The sequence below is a fragment of the Callorhinus ursinus genome, unplaced genomic scaffold, assembly GCF_003265705.2.
Source record: "Callorhinus ursinus isolate GAN/ISIS: 27379988/994484 unplaced genomic scaffold, GSC_fseal_2.0 scaffold76, whole genome shotgun sequence".
Taxonomy (NCBI): domain Eukaryota; kingdom Metazoa; phylum Chordata; class Mammalia; order Carnivora; family Otariidae; genus Callorhinus; species Callorhinus ursinus.
Genome location: NW_027397138.1, coordinates 2,726,753 through 2,740,784, shown reverse-complemented (window position 1 = coordinate 2,740,784; position 14,032 = coordinate 2,726,753). Strand labels below are relative to the sequence as shown.

The 14,032-nt window shown below is 41.5% G+C and overlaps 1 protein-coding gene and 1 long non-coding RNA gene across 20 annotated transcripts in view; one reads left to right on the top strand and one right to left on the bottom strand.

Annotated features, from left to right (window-relative positions):
• The window catches only part of DEUP1 (deuterosome assembly protein 1), a 196,766-nt gene that overhangs the window by 108,637 nt on the left and 74,097 nt on the right, over positions 1-14,032 (top strand). For 10 of the 19 annotated variants that reach the window (XM_073887160.1, XM_073887164.1, XM_073887162.1 and 7 more), the window contains exons 1-2: positions 5,986-6,117; positions 7,579-7,649. In XM_073887160.1, coding sequence (XP_073743261.1) covers positions 7,603-7,649 — 47 coding nt within the window. In that variant the 5' untranslated portion in view covers positions 5,986-6,117; positions 7,579-7,602. Of the gene's footprint in view, positions 1-5,203; positions 5,449-5,985; positions 6,118-6,337; positions 6,391-7,578; positions 7,650-7,949; positions 8,115-14,032 lie in introns of those variants that run through there. The other 9 variants (XM_073887152.1, XM_073887151.1, XM_073887158.1 and 6 more) reach the window with 8 other exon arrangements.
• Positions 3,785-5,813, bottom strand: LOC141371548 (uncharacterized). The gene is made up of 3 exons (XR_012376590.1): positions 5,675-5,813; positions 4,490-4,605; positions 3,785-3,970 (listed from the first exon to the last, which is right to left on the bottom strand). It is a non-coding gene; the product is annotated as an uncharacterized lncRNA (long non-coding RNA).

Below are 14,032 nucleotides of genomic sequence, written 5' to 3'. Positions count from 1 at the left end.
ACCCACATACAGCCGACGCTTAACAATGACCCCCCCAGGCCCCCCAAAAAAATAAAATCTAAAAAAAAAAAATCTCAGGGCACCTGGGTGGCTCATTCAGTGAAGCATCTGCCTTCGGCTCAGGTCATGGTCTGAGCCCCATGTCGGGCTCCGTGCTCAGCAGGGAGTCTGCTTAAGGATTTTCTCTCTCCCTCTGCCCTTCCCCACCACCCCACTCCAGCTGTCTGTCTCTCTCTCTCAAATAAATAAATAAATCTTAAAAAAAACAACTCTTTTAAATTAAAAAATATACCCTACCCTTAAGAAGGTGATGGAGCATATTCTCTATTCCTTAATTGTGGGCCACACACGGTGACTTTCTTCTCAAGAGTCTAGTATGGAAAGGGTTGAGGGCGTAACTTTACACTGGAGAGAAATGACAACACCATCTCAACCAGGTGACCAAGATCAACATCAACATAAATCAGGTTGATAGCAGGTACCCTTTTTTAAAAAAAATGTATTAACATATAATGTATTATTTGTTTCAGGGGTACAGGTCTGTGATTCATCAGTCTGACACAACTCACAGCGCTCACCATAGCACCTACTTTCTGCATTGTCCATCACCCAGCCACTCCATCCCTCCCACCCCCCACCACTCTAGAAACCCTCAGTTTGTTTCCTGAGATTAAGAGTCTCTTATGGTTTGTCTCCCTCTCTGGTTTCATCTTATTTCATTTTCCCCTCCCTTCCCCTATGATCCTGTCTTATTTCTCAAATTCCTCATATCAGTGAGATCATATGATACTTGTCTTTCTCTGATTGACTTATTTCACTTAGCATAATACACTCTAGTTCCATCCATGTCGTTGCAAATGGCAAAATTTCATCTTTTTGTTGGCTGCATAATATTCCATTGTGTGTGTGTGCATGTAGACACACAAAACACACACACACCACATCTTTATCCATTCATCTGTTGATGGACATCTAGGTTCTTTCCATAGTTTGGCTATTGTGGACATGATAGCTGGTACCCTTGATCCAGTGTGCTAAAAATCGCAGTTTATTTCTGTGATCTTCCTCCCCAAACCCATAATCCCAGTCTAATCAGGAGAAAAACGCTAGACAAATTCCATTTGAGGGACATTCCACAAAACCCCTAACCAGCACTTCTTGAAACTGTCAAGATGATCAAAAACAAGGAAATTCTTAGAAACTGTCACAGCCAAGAAATGCCCAAGGAGATCTGGTAACTAAATGTAAGGTGTTATCCTGGATGGGGCCCTGCAACAGAAAAAAAAGGACATTAGGTAAAAACTAAGGGAATATGAGTAAAATATGGACTTTATTTAATAATAATGTACCAGTATTGGTTTATTAATTGTGACAAAAGGACTATACTAATGTAAGATGTTGTTAATAAGGTCTACTGGACGTGGGGTATAAGGAAACTTTTTATATTATCTTTACAGTTTTTCTTAAATCTAAAACTGTTCTAAAATAAAAGATTTACTTTTTTTTTTAAGTCACAACAATAGAATAGCAGAAAACACATCCATCTTGACTTTGGTCCCAAGTGAAGGGAAATTCTTTCTCTGGAAATTTGTATTGTAAGTTGTCCCTACACTTATTTTTCATTCATTCATATTACCTGTATTGTCTGAAAATTTTCCTGTGAAGAATTTAATATAAAGTGGTTTGGGGTTGAGTAGGCCCCCAGGCAACTTCAAAAGCAAATGCAAATCCTCTCTGGAAGAATTTAACCTTAATGTAGCCTCAAAGATGTCTCAGAAATAAGTTCTTCTCCCCAAATTATCTCATAGTCAAAAATCATAAAACACACACACACACAAATAAGACAACATGATAAGAAGTAGCATTGATAGTTCTTGAAATTTTTGAGTTTGGAATCATAAGACACAAAATAAAAAATGACTATGAGTAATATGTTTAAAAAATTAAAAGAGAAGCTTGAACATTTGACACAGAAACAGGAATTATAAAAAGTGACAAAGATGATTTGCAAGTTATGCAAATTAAATCTTTTTATTTCAAATTAAACAAATACTTCTTGAGTACCCACTATAGGCGAGGGCATGAACAGAGTATATTCACATATATTATCTGTTTTATTTTCATAACAATAAATAATTATATTAAAAAATACTAAAGTTGGAAACCTTCATCTTAAAATATTTTTCATTGTTTTGTCTTCTCTCTACTATCTGCAAATTTTCTTCTGATCTATTTTCTAGTTCACAAATTCTCTCTGCACCTGTATCAAACTACTAGTACACACATCTGTCGTGTTCTTAATTATGGTCATTAGTAATTTTTTTTTTGGTTCTAGAATTTCTGTTTGGTTCCTTTTCAAAGATGTTAAGTTGCCTTTTTTTAAGACTTTATTTGAGAGGGAGTGAATGGGAAGGAGAGGAAGAGAGAATATGAAGCAGATTGTGCTGAGTGCAGAGCCTGATGTGGGGCTCCACCCCACAGCTCATGACCTGAGCCAAAACCAAGAGCCGGATGCTCAACTGACTCCAGGTGTCCCGCTAAGTCACTTTTTATATTTAGTCTCCCTAAAGACTTTTTCAATCTTGTCTTTTTGTCTTTAGCCATACTATTCATAGTTTTACAATTGTTTTCTGATTCCAGGATCTAAGGCTTCTGTGGTTTTGTTTCTGTGGTCTATAGTTTCTATTGGTTTTCCCTGATGGCATCTTGTTTCCTGGCCCTGGATTATATTTGAGGATGTTCTGGTCATTGTATTTGAGAAATTATTATTCAGAGTAATTTAAGGTCTAGAATGATTTTAATCTTCACCAAAGAAAATGTCTGCTTGTTTCCTCCAGGTGTCTTAATCTACCAGTCCAATACTGCCTCATCCATGCTCAGAGACTGAGGCTGTCCTGAATTACCCAGGCAATCCCAAACTGAGTTACAAATCGGTGAGGGTATTTATTTATTTCCATCTCACCATTTTCCTGAGGGCAAAGCCCTGTGGGGTTCTGATTTAAAGGCAGAACTCCTTACCTGGAGTAAGGCCAGGCTTTGTCTTTTGTCCTCTTTGCTTCATAGGACCAACAAAACCACCTTTGTAGTTATTCCTTCCAGAGCATCAAATACCTCCCAGGCAAAAGCAGCATTGAGTGCTGGGCCCACTTCTCTAGGTTCTTGCATTTTCGTAGACTTTAACCCAATGATTTCTCACTATCATATTAGCTTGGGACTTGAAAATCTTTAACAGAGATGAAATTCTAGAACGAGTTGACTCCCCAGAGGGGGCTCCAAATTCGTTTTCCTCACTGGGACTTTTCACTTTAGCTCCTGCTGTGCCTGATCCCAGGAAATAAGTTATGCCATGAAGGTAGTCAAATCATTTTAACTCTTTGGGTCTGAGTTTCTTTATATAAAATGAAAGGGTTGAACCATGTTCCCTCTATGGTTTCTTCCATTTCTATGATTACTTGATCTTTATTATATTAAAATTTCTCCTAAAATATTTTCCCTGGATAAGATGGACTTAGCTTTTCATTATAATGTATATATAATTTTAAACCTTCTTTTGAAGATAAAAAGTAAATATTTCCCTTGTAAAAAAGATGTCAAGCTAATTTATATAACCCTGTATATGCTAAAGTGCACATTCCTTTTCTGTGCTGTTATTGCAAGTTTTGCTGTGAAAACTATTTTGTTAATGATAGTTTCTCCATTTTTAAGGCTCAATATATGGCTATGATTATTATTTATTTTATATCATTGGTCCCCTAGCTTCTCCTCCACAGATCATTCTTCTTCTTCAGACATATATGTCTTCTATACTCTCTTTTGACCATTTCTGGTTATATTTTATGTCTTATTCTGGCCTCAGTCTCTTTCAGGACTGAGTTCTCTTGCTATCTCTTACCAGCAGCCTCATCATATCTTCCCCTCCTTTAGACTGGGGGACTTCCTGCTTTCCTCATCCCTTTCACAACAATTTCATCTGAAAAGATACAGTAATAGGTCCACTTCAGGGTAAATTCCAGTCTTTGCAGTTACTTTTTGTTTGAAGGGTGGGGGGCAGTGAGGTGGTGGGAAGGTAGGTCTTTACATTTTGAGCCTCTATTCCTATTAAATTGAGTGGAGTGTTTCCATTCTATATTGAAATTTTCTTAAACTCCATCACATACTTATGCTTTGCAAGCCCTGCCCACACCCATTCTTTCCTGTAAAAATGTGGCTTTAAACACATCTACAGTTACCTATGCAAGTAGGTATGTCTGCTCAAGAAACCTACTCAACCTTAACTTTTGGACAGAGTTTGAGGAGCACTGAATTTAGAGTAAGACGATCTAGGTTCATTATCTTAGCTGCATTTGAGCTAGATGTATCATCTTGGACAAATCCATTATCCTGAGGTTTAGGTTCCTATTCTGCTAAAAAGAGCTATAATAACTCCTGTTACATATGTCACATGGTACTTCTGAGCATCTAAGGAAATAACGATCGTGAAAGTACTTACCAATGGTAAAGCGTCCCTCAGCGTGAGTGATATCGGGCATCCTGAAACTTCATTAAATTTTGTTCCTACTTCCATTTTCCCTTCTTCGGGTCATATAAATACATTGACCCATTAAGCTTAGACAAGAATAAAGAATATGACTTAAGGTTTCCAGAATAATGGAAAGTTTCAAGTTAAGATGAAATGATCACTCTCTTCATTCAATCATAATGAGAGCTATGAAACACTTATTAGAACAAATGACCTAAGTTACTTTACACAATTCATCTAGGAAACTTAATTTGTCAAGAAACAGCAAATGGTTTTTTGAAATTCAAATGGAACCTGGATGGAGGGATTGGGGTCAATGTTAAATTGATAGTCATTTTAAGGAGCAAATTAATGTTGATGTCATGAAAGTGCAGTGCAAAGATTTTAAGAATTAGATGTTAATCAACTGGATGTTTGAGAAAGAACGCTGTTCCTAAAATTGAGGCAAAAATATTTTCCAAATACAAATTCAAGTGCTTAAAAATATTACCCAAGGTATCAATAGAAAAAATCGTGTGTGTGTGTGTATACAAGTATATATGCATATATTCTTTCCTGTTTTTTGAAATCAGAACTATGAGACAGAGCGTCCATCATCAATTATTCTTGGAATTCAGTGAAAAAAGAAAAGAATTTGGAATCAGTCACTCGGTTCCCTCCTTCCCCTACTTAGGAGCTATTTTCTTCTCCCTAAAAAGGGAGGCAATCCTGCCTGCTCCGCCTAACTGGCAAAGTTGCGCGAAGGACCAGGGCGCTGTGTGGGATAAACAGGGACAGTTGCTGCTATTAGAACGACCAGAGTAGCGGTGCGCGGAGCAATGGAGTTTGAAACCCCCCAGCTCTTCTGAGGTGAAAGACACCTTGGCGAAGAGAAAGGCAGTTCTCTTTACCCCAAGTCTATTTCATTTCTGATACCACTTCAAACGTGGGTAAGAGGGAGGAGGGCCGGGGGAATTTAAGAAAGTTGGATACAGGGGAGCATGGCTGGCTCAAGAGCATTCGACTCTTGATCTCTGGGGTTGTGAGTTCGAGCCCCACCTTCGGTGTAGAGATTACTTAGAAATGGAATCTTAAAAAACAGAAAAGAAAAGAAACTTGGATGCAGACCGCCTCCCCGCCTCCCCTCTTCCTTTAATCAACAAATAGTTCTCCGACCTCTGTTGGGTGGCTGACCCTGGGCTAGTGAGAGCCGCGAAGAGGAAAGGACCCAGAATGCGGTTTCCGGGAGGACGCTGTCTAGGGAGCACACACCGGACGCGTAACTGAGGGACGGAAAGGACCAGCGAGAACCGGGGAGCCCCCCCGCCCCCCGACAAAGCCCCTCCGCGGCTGCTGCCCAGCCCATCCCCCCGCACCCCTCCCGGGCGGCGGCCGGTTCCGGCCGCGTCCCCATGGCAACCAGTGGCGGCGCGGCGCGCAGGCGGCTGGCCCGGCGGGAGAGGCCCTAACGGCCTCGGCGGCCGCGCGGAGGGCGGGCCCGGGTGGCGGGAGCACGGCGGCGGGCGACGGGGCCCCTCGGGGCGGGCCGGGCGGAGGGTGACCCCGGCGTTCCTGCTCAGGGGACCTCAGACCTTTGGGGAGAGCGCGGCGCTGCGCAGGTAACCCGCCCCGGCCCCTGGGACCCGGTCTCGACCCCCCTCGACCTCGCCCCTCGGCGGGGCCTGCCCAGGGCGGGGGCCGGGGACCCCTGCAGGCCGGCTGCTGCGCGGGGGGCTGGGCGTGAACCGTGCGCGCGCCGGCGGGGCGAGCCCGGGATGTCGGGAGGGTAGTGCCGAAGCCGGGTCTCCCTGAGTCAGCAGGTGTAGGTTCTAGCTGTGTGGCCTTGGGCAAGTCACCTAGCTTGTCTGTGCCTCGGTTTCCCTGACGTTAAAGTGAGTGATTGAGGAGAACCTGCAAAATCAGTTTATTCATTTGTCCCTTCTGGTCAAGTTTTCGTTCCCTATCCCTGCTCCTCACCTCTCTGCTCCACACACAATCCCAGAACCTCTCTTTAATTCCTTTAATTTGGAAGTGACGTGAGCCCGGGAGTCTTCCTCCTTGTTCTGCCATCTTGTATGCTATTGAATTGTCTTTAATTCAGTGATTCGGAGGAGTTGAATTTCTTTTCAATACTTTGTCCATTTATCCTCATATATGTTTTTTTTTTTAATTAAAACTTTGTTGCTGGGGAAAACGTTTTTCTTTCCTTTTTTTTCTTTCCTTCTTTCCTTCCTTCCTTCCTTCCTCCCGCCCGCCTTTCTTTCTTTTCTTTTCTTTTCTTTCTTTCTTTCTTTCTTTTCTTTCTTTCTTTCTTTCTTTCTTCCTTTCTTTCTTTCTTTCTTTCTTTCTTTCTTTCTTTCCTTCTTTCTTTCTTTTTCTTTCTTTCTTTCTTTCTTTCTTTCTTTCTTTTTCTTTCTTTCTTTTTCTCTTTCTTTCTTTCTTTCTTTCTTTCTTTCTTTCTCTTCCTTCCTTCCTTCCTTCCTTCCTTCCTTCCTTCCTTCCTTCCTTCCTTCCTTCTTTCCTTCCTTCCTTCCTTCTTTTTCTTTCAGCAAGTAATAACATCCAGGTAAACAGGTGCCCACAAAACCATTGAGGAATTTTAAGATTTATATTTTTAGGCAACTCTTAACCTGTTTGTCCTAAATCTCATGGTATATTTATTCTAACAAAACCCAGAAAGGGCCAAAGAGAGAATTTACTTAAAATAAAGGCGAACTTTTAAGGGACAAGAAAGGAAAGTTTGAGAACATTTAGCTTTAACTCCTCTGCAATAGGAATTCTCTTTACTCATCTCATGTGATGAGCCCTTTGCAAAGTACCTGGCACCAAGCTGTTCTTCAAGAAATAGTGAATGAATGCTCATTTCAGCCAATACCATGTATTTCAACTCATGACTAAGCCAATGTCATAAATGCGGGGGGGGGGGTTAAAAAGGTCCAAATTTCTGCATTTTGTAGGACCAAGAGCTACTACACTTGGAGAAGTGCACACTACGTGGTTTGCCAATAGCAGAATTTTCTTGCTTTATAGGTGAATAAAGTAAGCGTTTTAGTAATCTAGATCATTTTCTCCCCTAATAGATTAAAAATCAAGAAACAAATCAGATGCAGCACTTTCTTGACATGGAGAACCAAGCCCATAATACAATGGGGTAAGTGTTGATTGAAAATTTTCAGTTTAATAAGTGGGTCCTCCTTAACTATCCCCAAAACTCCCAGACGATACATGAATTTCAAAATTGAGTATTAATAGAAGGATGTACCAGTTACTTTTGGTGAGGTGGATGGAGGGAAATTCAAGTGATTCTAATCGAGAACCTATGGTATATATCTTTCCAATTTTGACTATGGGTCTCTATTGGAAAATCACCATTTTCCAACTTTTAGTGAGTTTTTCTGGTGGTTTAGGGTGATGGGTGCCCAAACAGACCAATGTGCTCTTGGGTTCCCAGCAGCTCCCACCCAGTTTGCTCCTTTCTTGCTGCACTGAGTGTCCCAGGCTTTTCTCCACACTTGTCCGTGAAGCTGAACTCAACCCTTAAACATAGCCTCAGAACAGATTTGGCTCCTACAGACTCTAAACTACAGAAAACAAACTGATGGTCACCGGGGGACAGGTGGGTGGCGGGATGGGTGAAACAGGTGATGGGGATTAAAGAGTGCATTTATCATGATGAGCGCTGGGCGATGTATGGAACTGCTGAATCACTATATTGTACACCTGAAACTAGTATAACACCGTATGTTAACTCTACTGGAATTAAAATTTAAAAACTTAATAAAATTAAAAAAAAAGATTTGGCTCCTCAAACAACAATAAGAACTGAAGATTTTACCAAAGGTCTCATGAAGAGATAAGGGCTAGAATTTATACAGCATTCCCCACTGCAAAAAATTAAATTCCCTTTCACAAATATCTGTCCCCACCCCTCCCATGCCACCACGACCACAAAGGTTTCTCTTCCTGTTGTTTCCTTAGTCAGCAGGCCACTGGCTAACCCCAAAGCTGGGGGCCAGGCAGAGGAGGGGACAGGTGAGGGGCGAACACGGGAGGGACAGTGGGTAGGGGTGGTACTCTGGTGCCTAATCTTGACTGTGACTGACTTGCACTCATCAAACCTCTCCAGGTGTGTCCCTTTCAGTTATTCTGCTCAGACCATGACTTTGACATCATGCTAAAGGAAAGCTGCACAGGTCTGGGTAAGAATAACGGTCAGTTTTGTAAATCCTGCTGCATACGCCTCCTTACAACAGCCCGGCTAGTATTGTTCTCATTGTATAACTAAGAGAATCGAGTGTACTAATTAGAGTATAGTCTAAGGTCTTGTAATCAGGAGACCCCGAAATACAGTGGTTTAGATAAGATTGGAGTTTATTTCTCTTTCATGGACAAGTTTTGGGATGAGCAGCCCAGGACTGGGAGGGCAGCTCTGCCATCCTCACTGCATGATTTTTATGTCTGGACCCAAAGTGATGGCTTCAGTTTCCACTGCTGTGTTCCTGCCAGAGCGAAGGGGGGAGGGCAAGAGGAGAGGAGATTTGGTTCCTTTTCGGGGTGTGCCCTGGAAATAGCAGGCCTCACTTCTAGCCATTTCCTGTGGGCCAGAACTTCGTCCCAGAGCTACAGCTGGCTAGCTGCAAGAAAAGTTGGAACGTGTGATCTCTAACTGAGCAGCTCGATGGCCAGCTACAGCCTAGGTGACAAAAGGAAGAAGAATGGATATTGATGGACAGTTAGCAGCTTCTGCCACATTTCTGAGCTGAGAAAGGTAGAAAGAAAGAGAAATAAAGCAGCAACTTGCCCCAGAATGTACAACTGGTTAGTGGAAAGGTAGGATTTGAATTCAGGTACATGTGGCTCTAATCCCTGCATGCTTTGCTCCCCTGGAAATGGGTGGTACTGAGATGTGGGAGCAGCCTGCATACTATCTGTGGCAGAGCCAGGTTAGGATTCGGGACTGAGCAGGTGTTAGGTCCCTGATGTGATGATTGCACTGAGGGCTAAGAGGCAGACTGAAGGTCTCGAACCTGAGTCCTGATACCAGATACCACTTTACTCCTGCAGATCTGAGGCCATGGAGACTGCTATTTGTCTTCATTCATTCTTTTGGGGGAAAAGTGTAGCGTATTGAATGCATAGCAAGCACAACACTAAGTCTCTTGGTTTATACAAAGATCTTTAAGAAACAGATCTTAAGGAGCTTAGAATTTAGTCGGGAGTCATAGAGCTTGTTTGGGTACAATGTAACCACAAGCCAGCAGTGAATGAGAATCAGGTTTCCCTGAGGAACTACCCTACTCATCCCAGCAGACATGGGACCAGACATTGTCTACCATGGTCTACAAAGCATGAAGAGCCAGGCTGGCTTTGCTTCTGTCCTGCATGCTGTTGAGATATATGTAAAAATCTAGATCATAAAGACAATAAAACCTCATCAGGTTTTACAGAGGTGTGTTACAGAGCTTATCAAACCATGTCACCTACATACACGGTAATATTTTGTGGTGCAACTTCATCTAACAGATATTTATCTGGAGTTTACTATAAGCCATTGATTGGTCTCAGCACCAAAAGAGAGGAGTGAACAAAACGAGGCCACTCCTCCAAGGGTTAGTGGGCGATACTAACATGTTTCATATGGTCATATGAGGAGAAACAAAGCAGGCTAAGGATGGGAGGTTGAATGGGGTGATCAAAGAAGGGTTCCTGGTCAGGTGGCTTTGGAGCAGAGATTATATTGGGCAAAGAGAGTTCCAGACAGTAGGAACAGAAAGTGTGAAGGGGTAAGGAGGGAGCTTTTGCACAGAACATTCGTTGGGTGAGTCATTATTCTCTGACACCTGGGTTATCACAGGGTTTGATTTTAATCTTAAATCCATGATTTCCCTCAATTATAGGTGTTTGTATTTGTGCCGTAGTAATCAACTTAAACTCCTTCTAATCAAAACAGCCTTATCTGAGTTTGTCCTTTTCATTTGTTTTTAGAGTGTGTGCCCAGAACATAAATAATTACAGAATGAACAAATGGTGTATTTGTATTGGCCTGTTAAAGAGAACCATGTCTAGATTTTGCTTTGTTTCTGTTTTCCTTCTTAATTTCTACTCTTACTAGCTTGTCCTTGTATGATTTATTTTATTTATCTTGTTCTCCTGATTTTGAGTTGAAAAATCTGGTTCAGTTATTTTTATGATTTCTGAATTTTATGATTCCTTTAAGTTTCTCCTGAGCACAGCTCTGCTGTGGGCCATAGTATTAGTGTTTCCACTCTCATTTCCTAAATAGTCTGGTATTTCAACTTTGATTTCCTCTGTGACTAATTTGAGATATTTAAGACATGCAACTTCTGGGGGGCAGTGTTAATTATATTTTTATTATTATTACTTTCTAATCTCCCTACCACCACTATGGCTTATCTGATATTTCAGTTTTGTTAAGAGTGTTCTTATAATCTGTTGCATGATCAGCTGTTAGAAATGTCCTTTGGACTTTGAAAACACATGTATATTCTGTATTGGTGGAGTAAAAAAGTTAAAAAAGTTATATACAGTTCATCAAACCTTTTACTAAGTATGTTTAAATCATGTTTTCAAATCCATTGTTACCTTACTTTTTGTCTATTTGATCTGTCAAATTTTAAGAAAGAGCTTTACCATAATTGTGGTTTTGTCCAATTCTTATATTTGAAACAGTTTTTGTCTTACAGATTTCAGTGTTCTGTTACTTAATGCATTGAGGTTCATGGATGTTATATCTTCTTGGTATATTATAGGATTTAGCTTTATAAAAGATCTCACAAGTGTAGGTTAATGTGTTTTTTGTTGTTGTTGAAATTCTGCTTTGCCTGATATTCATATTGCCATCTCTGCTGTCTTTTTAGTTTACTTTAGTCTGTAATGTCCTGTTCATCCCCTTTGTAACGGAAGTAACTCAGTTTTTTCCTTTCTCTGTAGGGAGAAACTCAGTTCTTCTCTTCTATGTCTTTCTTCCCTCTGTGCCTTAATCTTCACAGAGAACATTTCACTTCTGATGCTTGCTTCTGGTCATCAAATGTGTGAAGGTTTTTCCCCACCAAGCAATTGTCTGTGACACCAGCTGGGTGTCCTACAATTTAACGCAATTCTGACACCGCCTACCTGGTGATAGCATGAGGTCACACGGGTGAAGGGCTCAGCCCCACAAGACTGCTCCTCCTGCCGTGTTAGATGCCAGGAGCAAGCCCAGGCTGCTGCCTGTGCTTTGGACCGCTGTAGATGGCAGGTTCCAGTGCCCCCCACCTAATTTGCTAGAGTGGCTCACAGAACTCAGGGAAACACGTTTATCAGGACAAAGGGGAAAGGCTACAGATGAACAGCCAGATGGAAGAGAGGCATAGGGCGAGGTGTGTGGGAGGGGTGCTTGGCTTCCAGGCCCTTGCCAGGTGGGCCAGCCTCCCAGTATTTCCTGCTTACCAACCCAGAAGCTCTCCAAACCCCGTGTTTTGGGGATTTTTTATGGCGACTCCATCGTATAGGCATAACAGATCATTAATGGAAGGTGGGGCTGAAAATTCCAAGCTTCCAATCATAGCTTGGTCTTTACAGTGACCAGCCCTCATCCAGGAGCCCACCCAGAACTGTCTCATTAGAACAAAAGGCACTCCTATCACCCAGGAAATTACAAAGGTTTCAGGAGCCCTGTGCCAGGAACCAGGATCAAAGACCCAGATGTTAAAGCAAAAGATGTTCCTGGTGCTCTTATCACTTAGGAAATGGCAAGGATTTTAGCAGCTGTGCACCAGGAATGGGGGCAGAGACGAATATATATTTTCTACCATCTCACACTCTTGTTTTGAATTTTTTTATATCATATTGGAACATATAGTTAGATTTAATAATATACCTCAGTTGGAGAGTCTCTGCCATGAAAAGGAGGATCTATTTATTTATTTATGCTAATATTTGACCCATTTTGATTTCCCCAAATTTACGAGTCTGATCTAATTTTCTTTTTCCTCATTTTCTCTTAGAAGTTTTACATCCTATTTTATAAATTGTCAGTGGACATTTTTTTAAAGATTTTATTTATTGAGAGAGAGAGAGAGAGAGAGAGAGAGAGAGAGAGAAAGCACAAAAAGGGGAGGGGCAAAGGGAGAGGGAGAAGCAGACTCCCCGCTGAGCAGTGAGCCTGATGTGGGGCTCTCTTTCAGGTTTGTTCTTCCCTCCTTCCTTCCTTTTCCTTTCTGCGTGTGTGTGTGTGTGTGTGTGTGTGTGTGTGTGTGTGAGTGAAAGTTTATAGGATTATTTTTTTATCCTTGGAATTTACAAATTTATCAGGATAACTTTCTAGGTATGGATTCTTTTGCCATGATCCTTCACAGCATTTGGTGAACACTTTTACACTAAAGATTCAAATCTCTTCAACTCAGTGACATTTTCTTCTATTTCTTTGGTTAATGATTCTCCACTCTCTTGTTTCATTCTCATCTCCTAGAAGCGTCCTATCTTTTTCTTTCTCTCGTAATTTCCATTGTCCTGAGGACTTTCTTGAGTTTTCTCACTTTTATTTCAGCACTGATTACGTTGTTTTTACTGCCTCTCCTGGGATCTTTAGTACTGGTAACCATGTCGGGACCATGAGATCAGGACCATGAGATCATGACCTGAGCCAAAGTCCGATGGCTAAGGCCACCCAGGTGCCCCTAAAGGTCATTTCTAAATAGGAATTTGATAGGAATAAAATGCATTGAGCAATCCTAAGGTCAACGAAATACATTTATAGAGTCCCAAAATGTATGAATTACAGAGTGCTGCTTTTTTATTTTTTTGAAGATTTTATTTATTTATTTGACAGAGAGAGACACAGCGAGAGAGGGAACACAAGCAGGGGACATGGGAGAGGGAGAAGCAGGCCTCCCGCCGAGCAGGGAGCCCTACATGGGGCTCGATCCTAGGACTCTGGGATCATGACCCAAGCCAAAGGAAGGCAGATGCTCAACGACTGAGCCACCCAGGCGCCCCCAGAGTGTTGCTTTTAAAAAGTTTTTTAAGTTGCTTTAAAAAGTTTTTTTACTTATATAAGTGGATTCCCCTATAATGACTTACTTCTTTAAAATATCTTTTCTAACTGAAACAGAACATTTATCCAGATCTTTCTTTACTGAGTTATACATGTCTATAGTTTAAAAAGTCATTTGGTTCCTTACTGCTGTTATCAAAAAACAACAGTCTCCTGTTCCCTCCCCAGTTTTCCATTCCCCAGAGGCAATTCTTTTGGTGGATTCTTTTGGTATTTATCTCCCTATCTCTAAATAACATGCTTTTCTTGCTACTTCTTGATTTTTCAGTTTTAGGCATTATCTGTTGGTGTCCATCATGGTTGTTACTTTTCCTGCCTTCACCACCTCATCCCCACCAGACAAACAGTCCCACACACACATACACACACACACAGTCCCACACACACAGAGTCCCCCCCACAGTCACACACACACACACACACACACACACACAGTCCCACACATACACACACACAGCCCTCCCACACAGTCCCACACA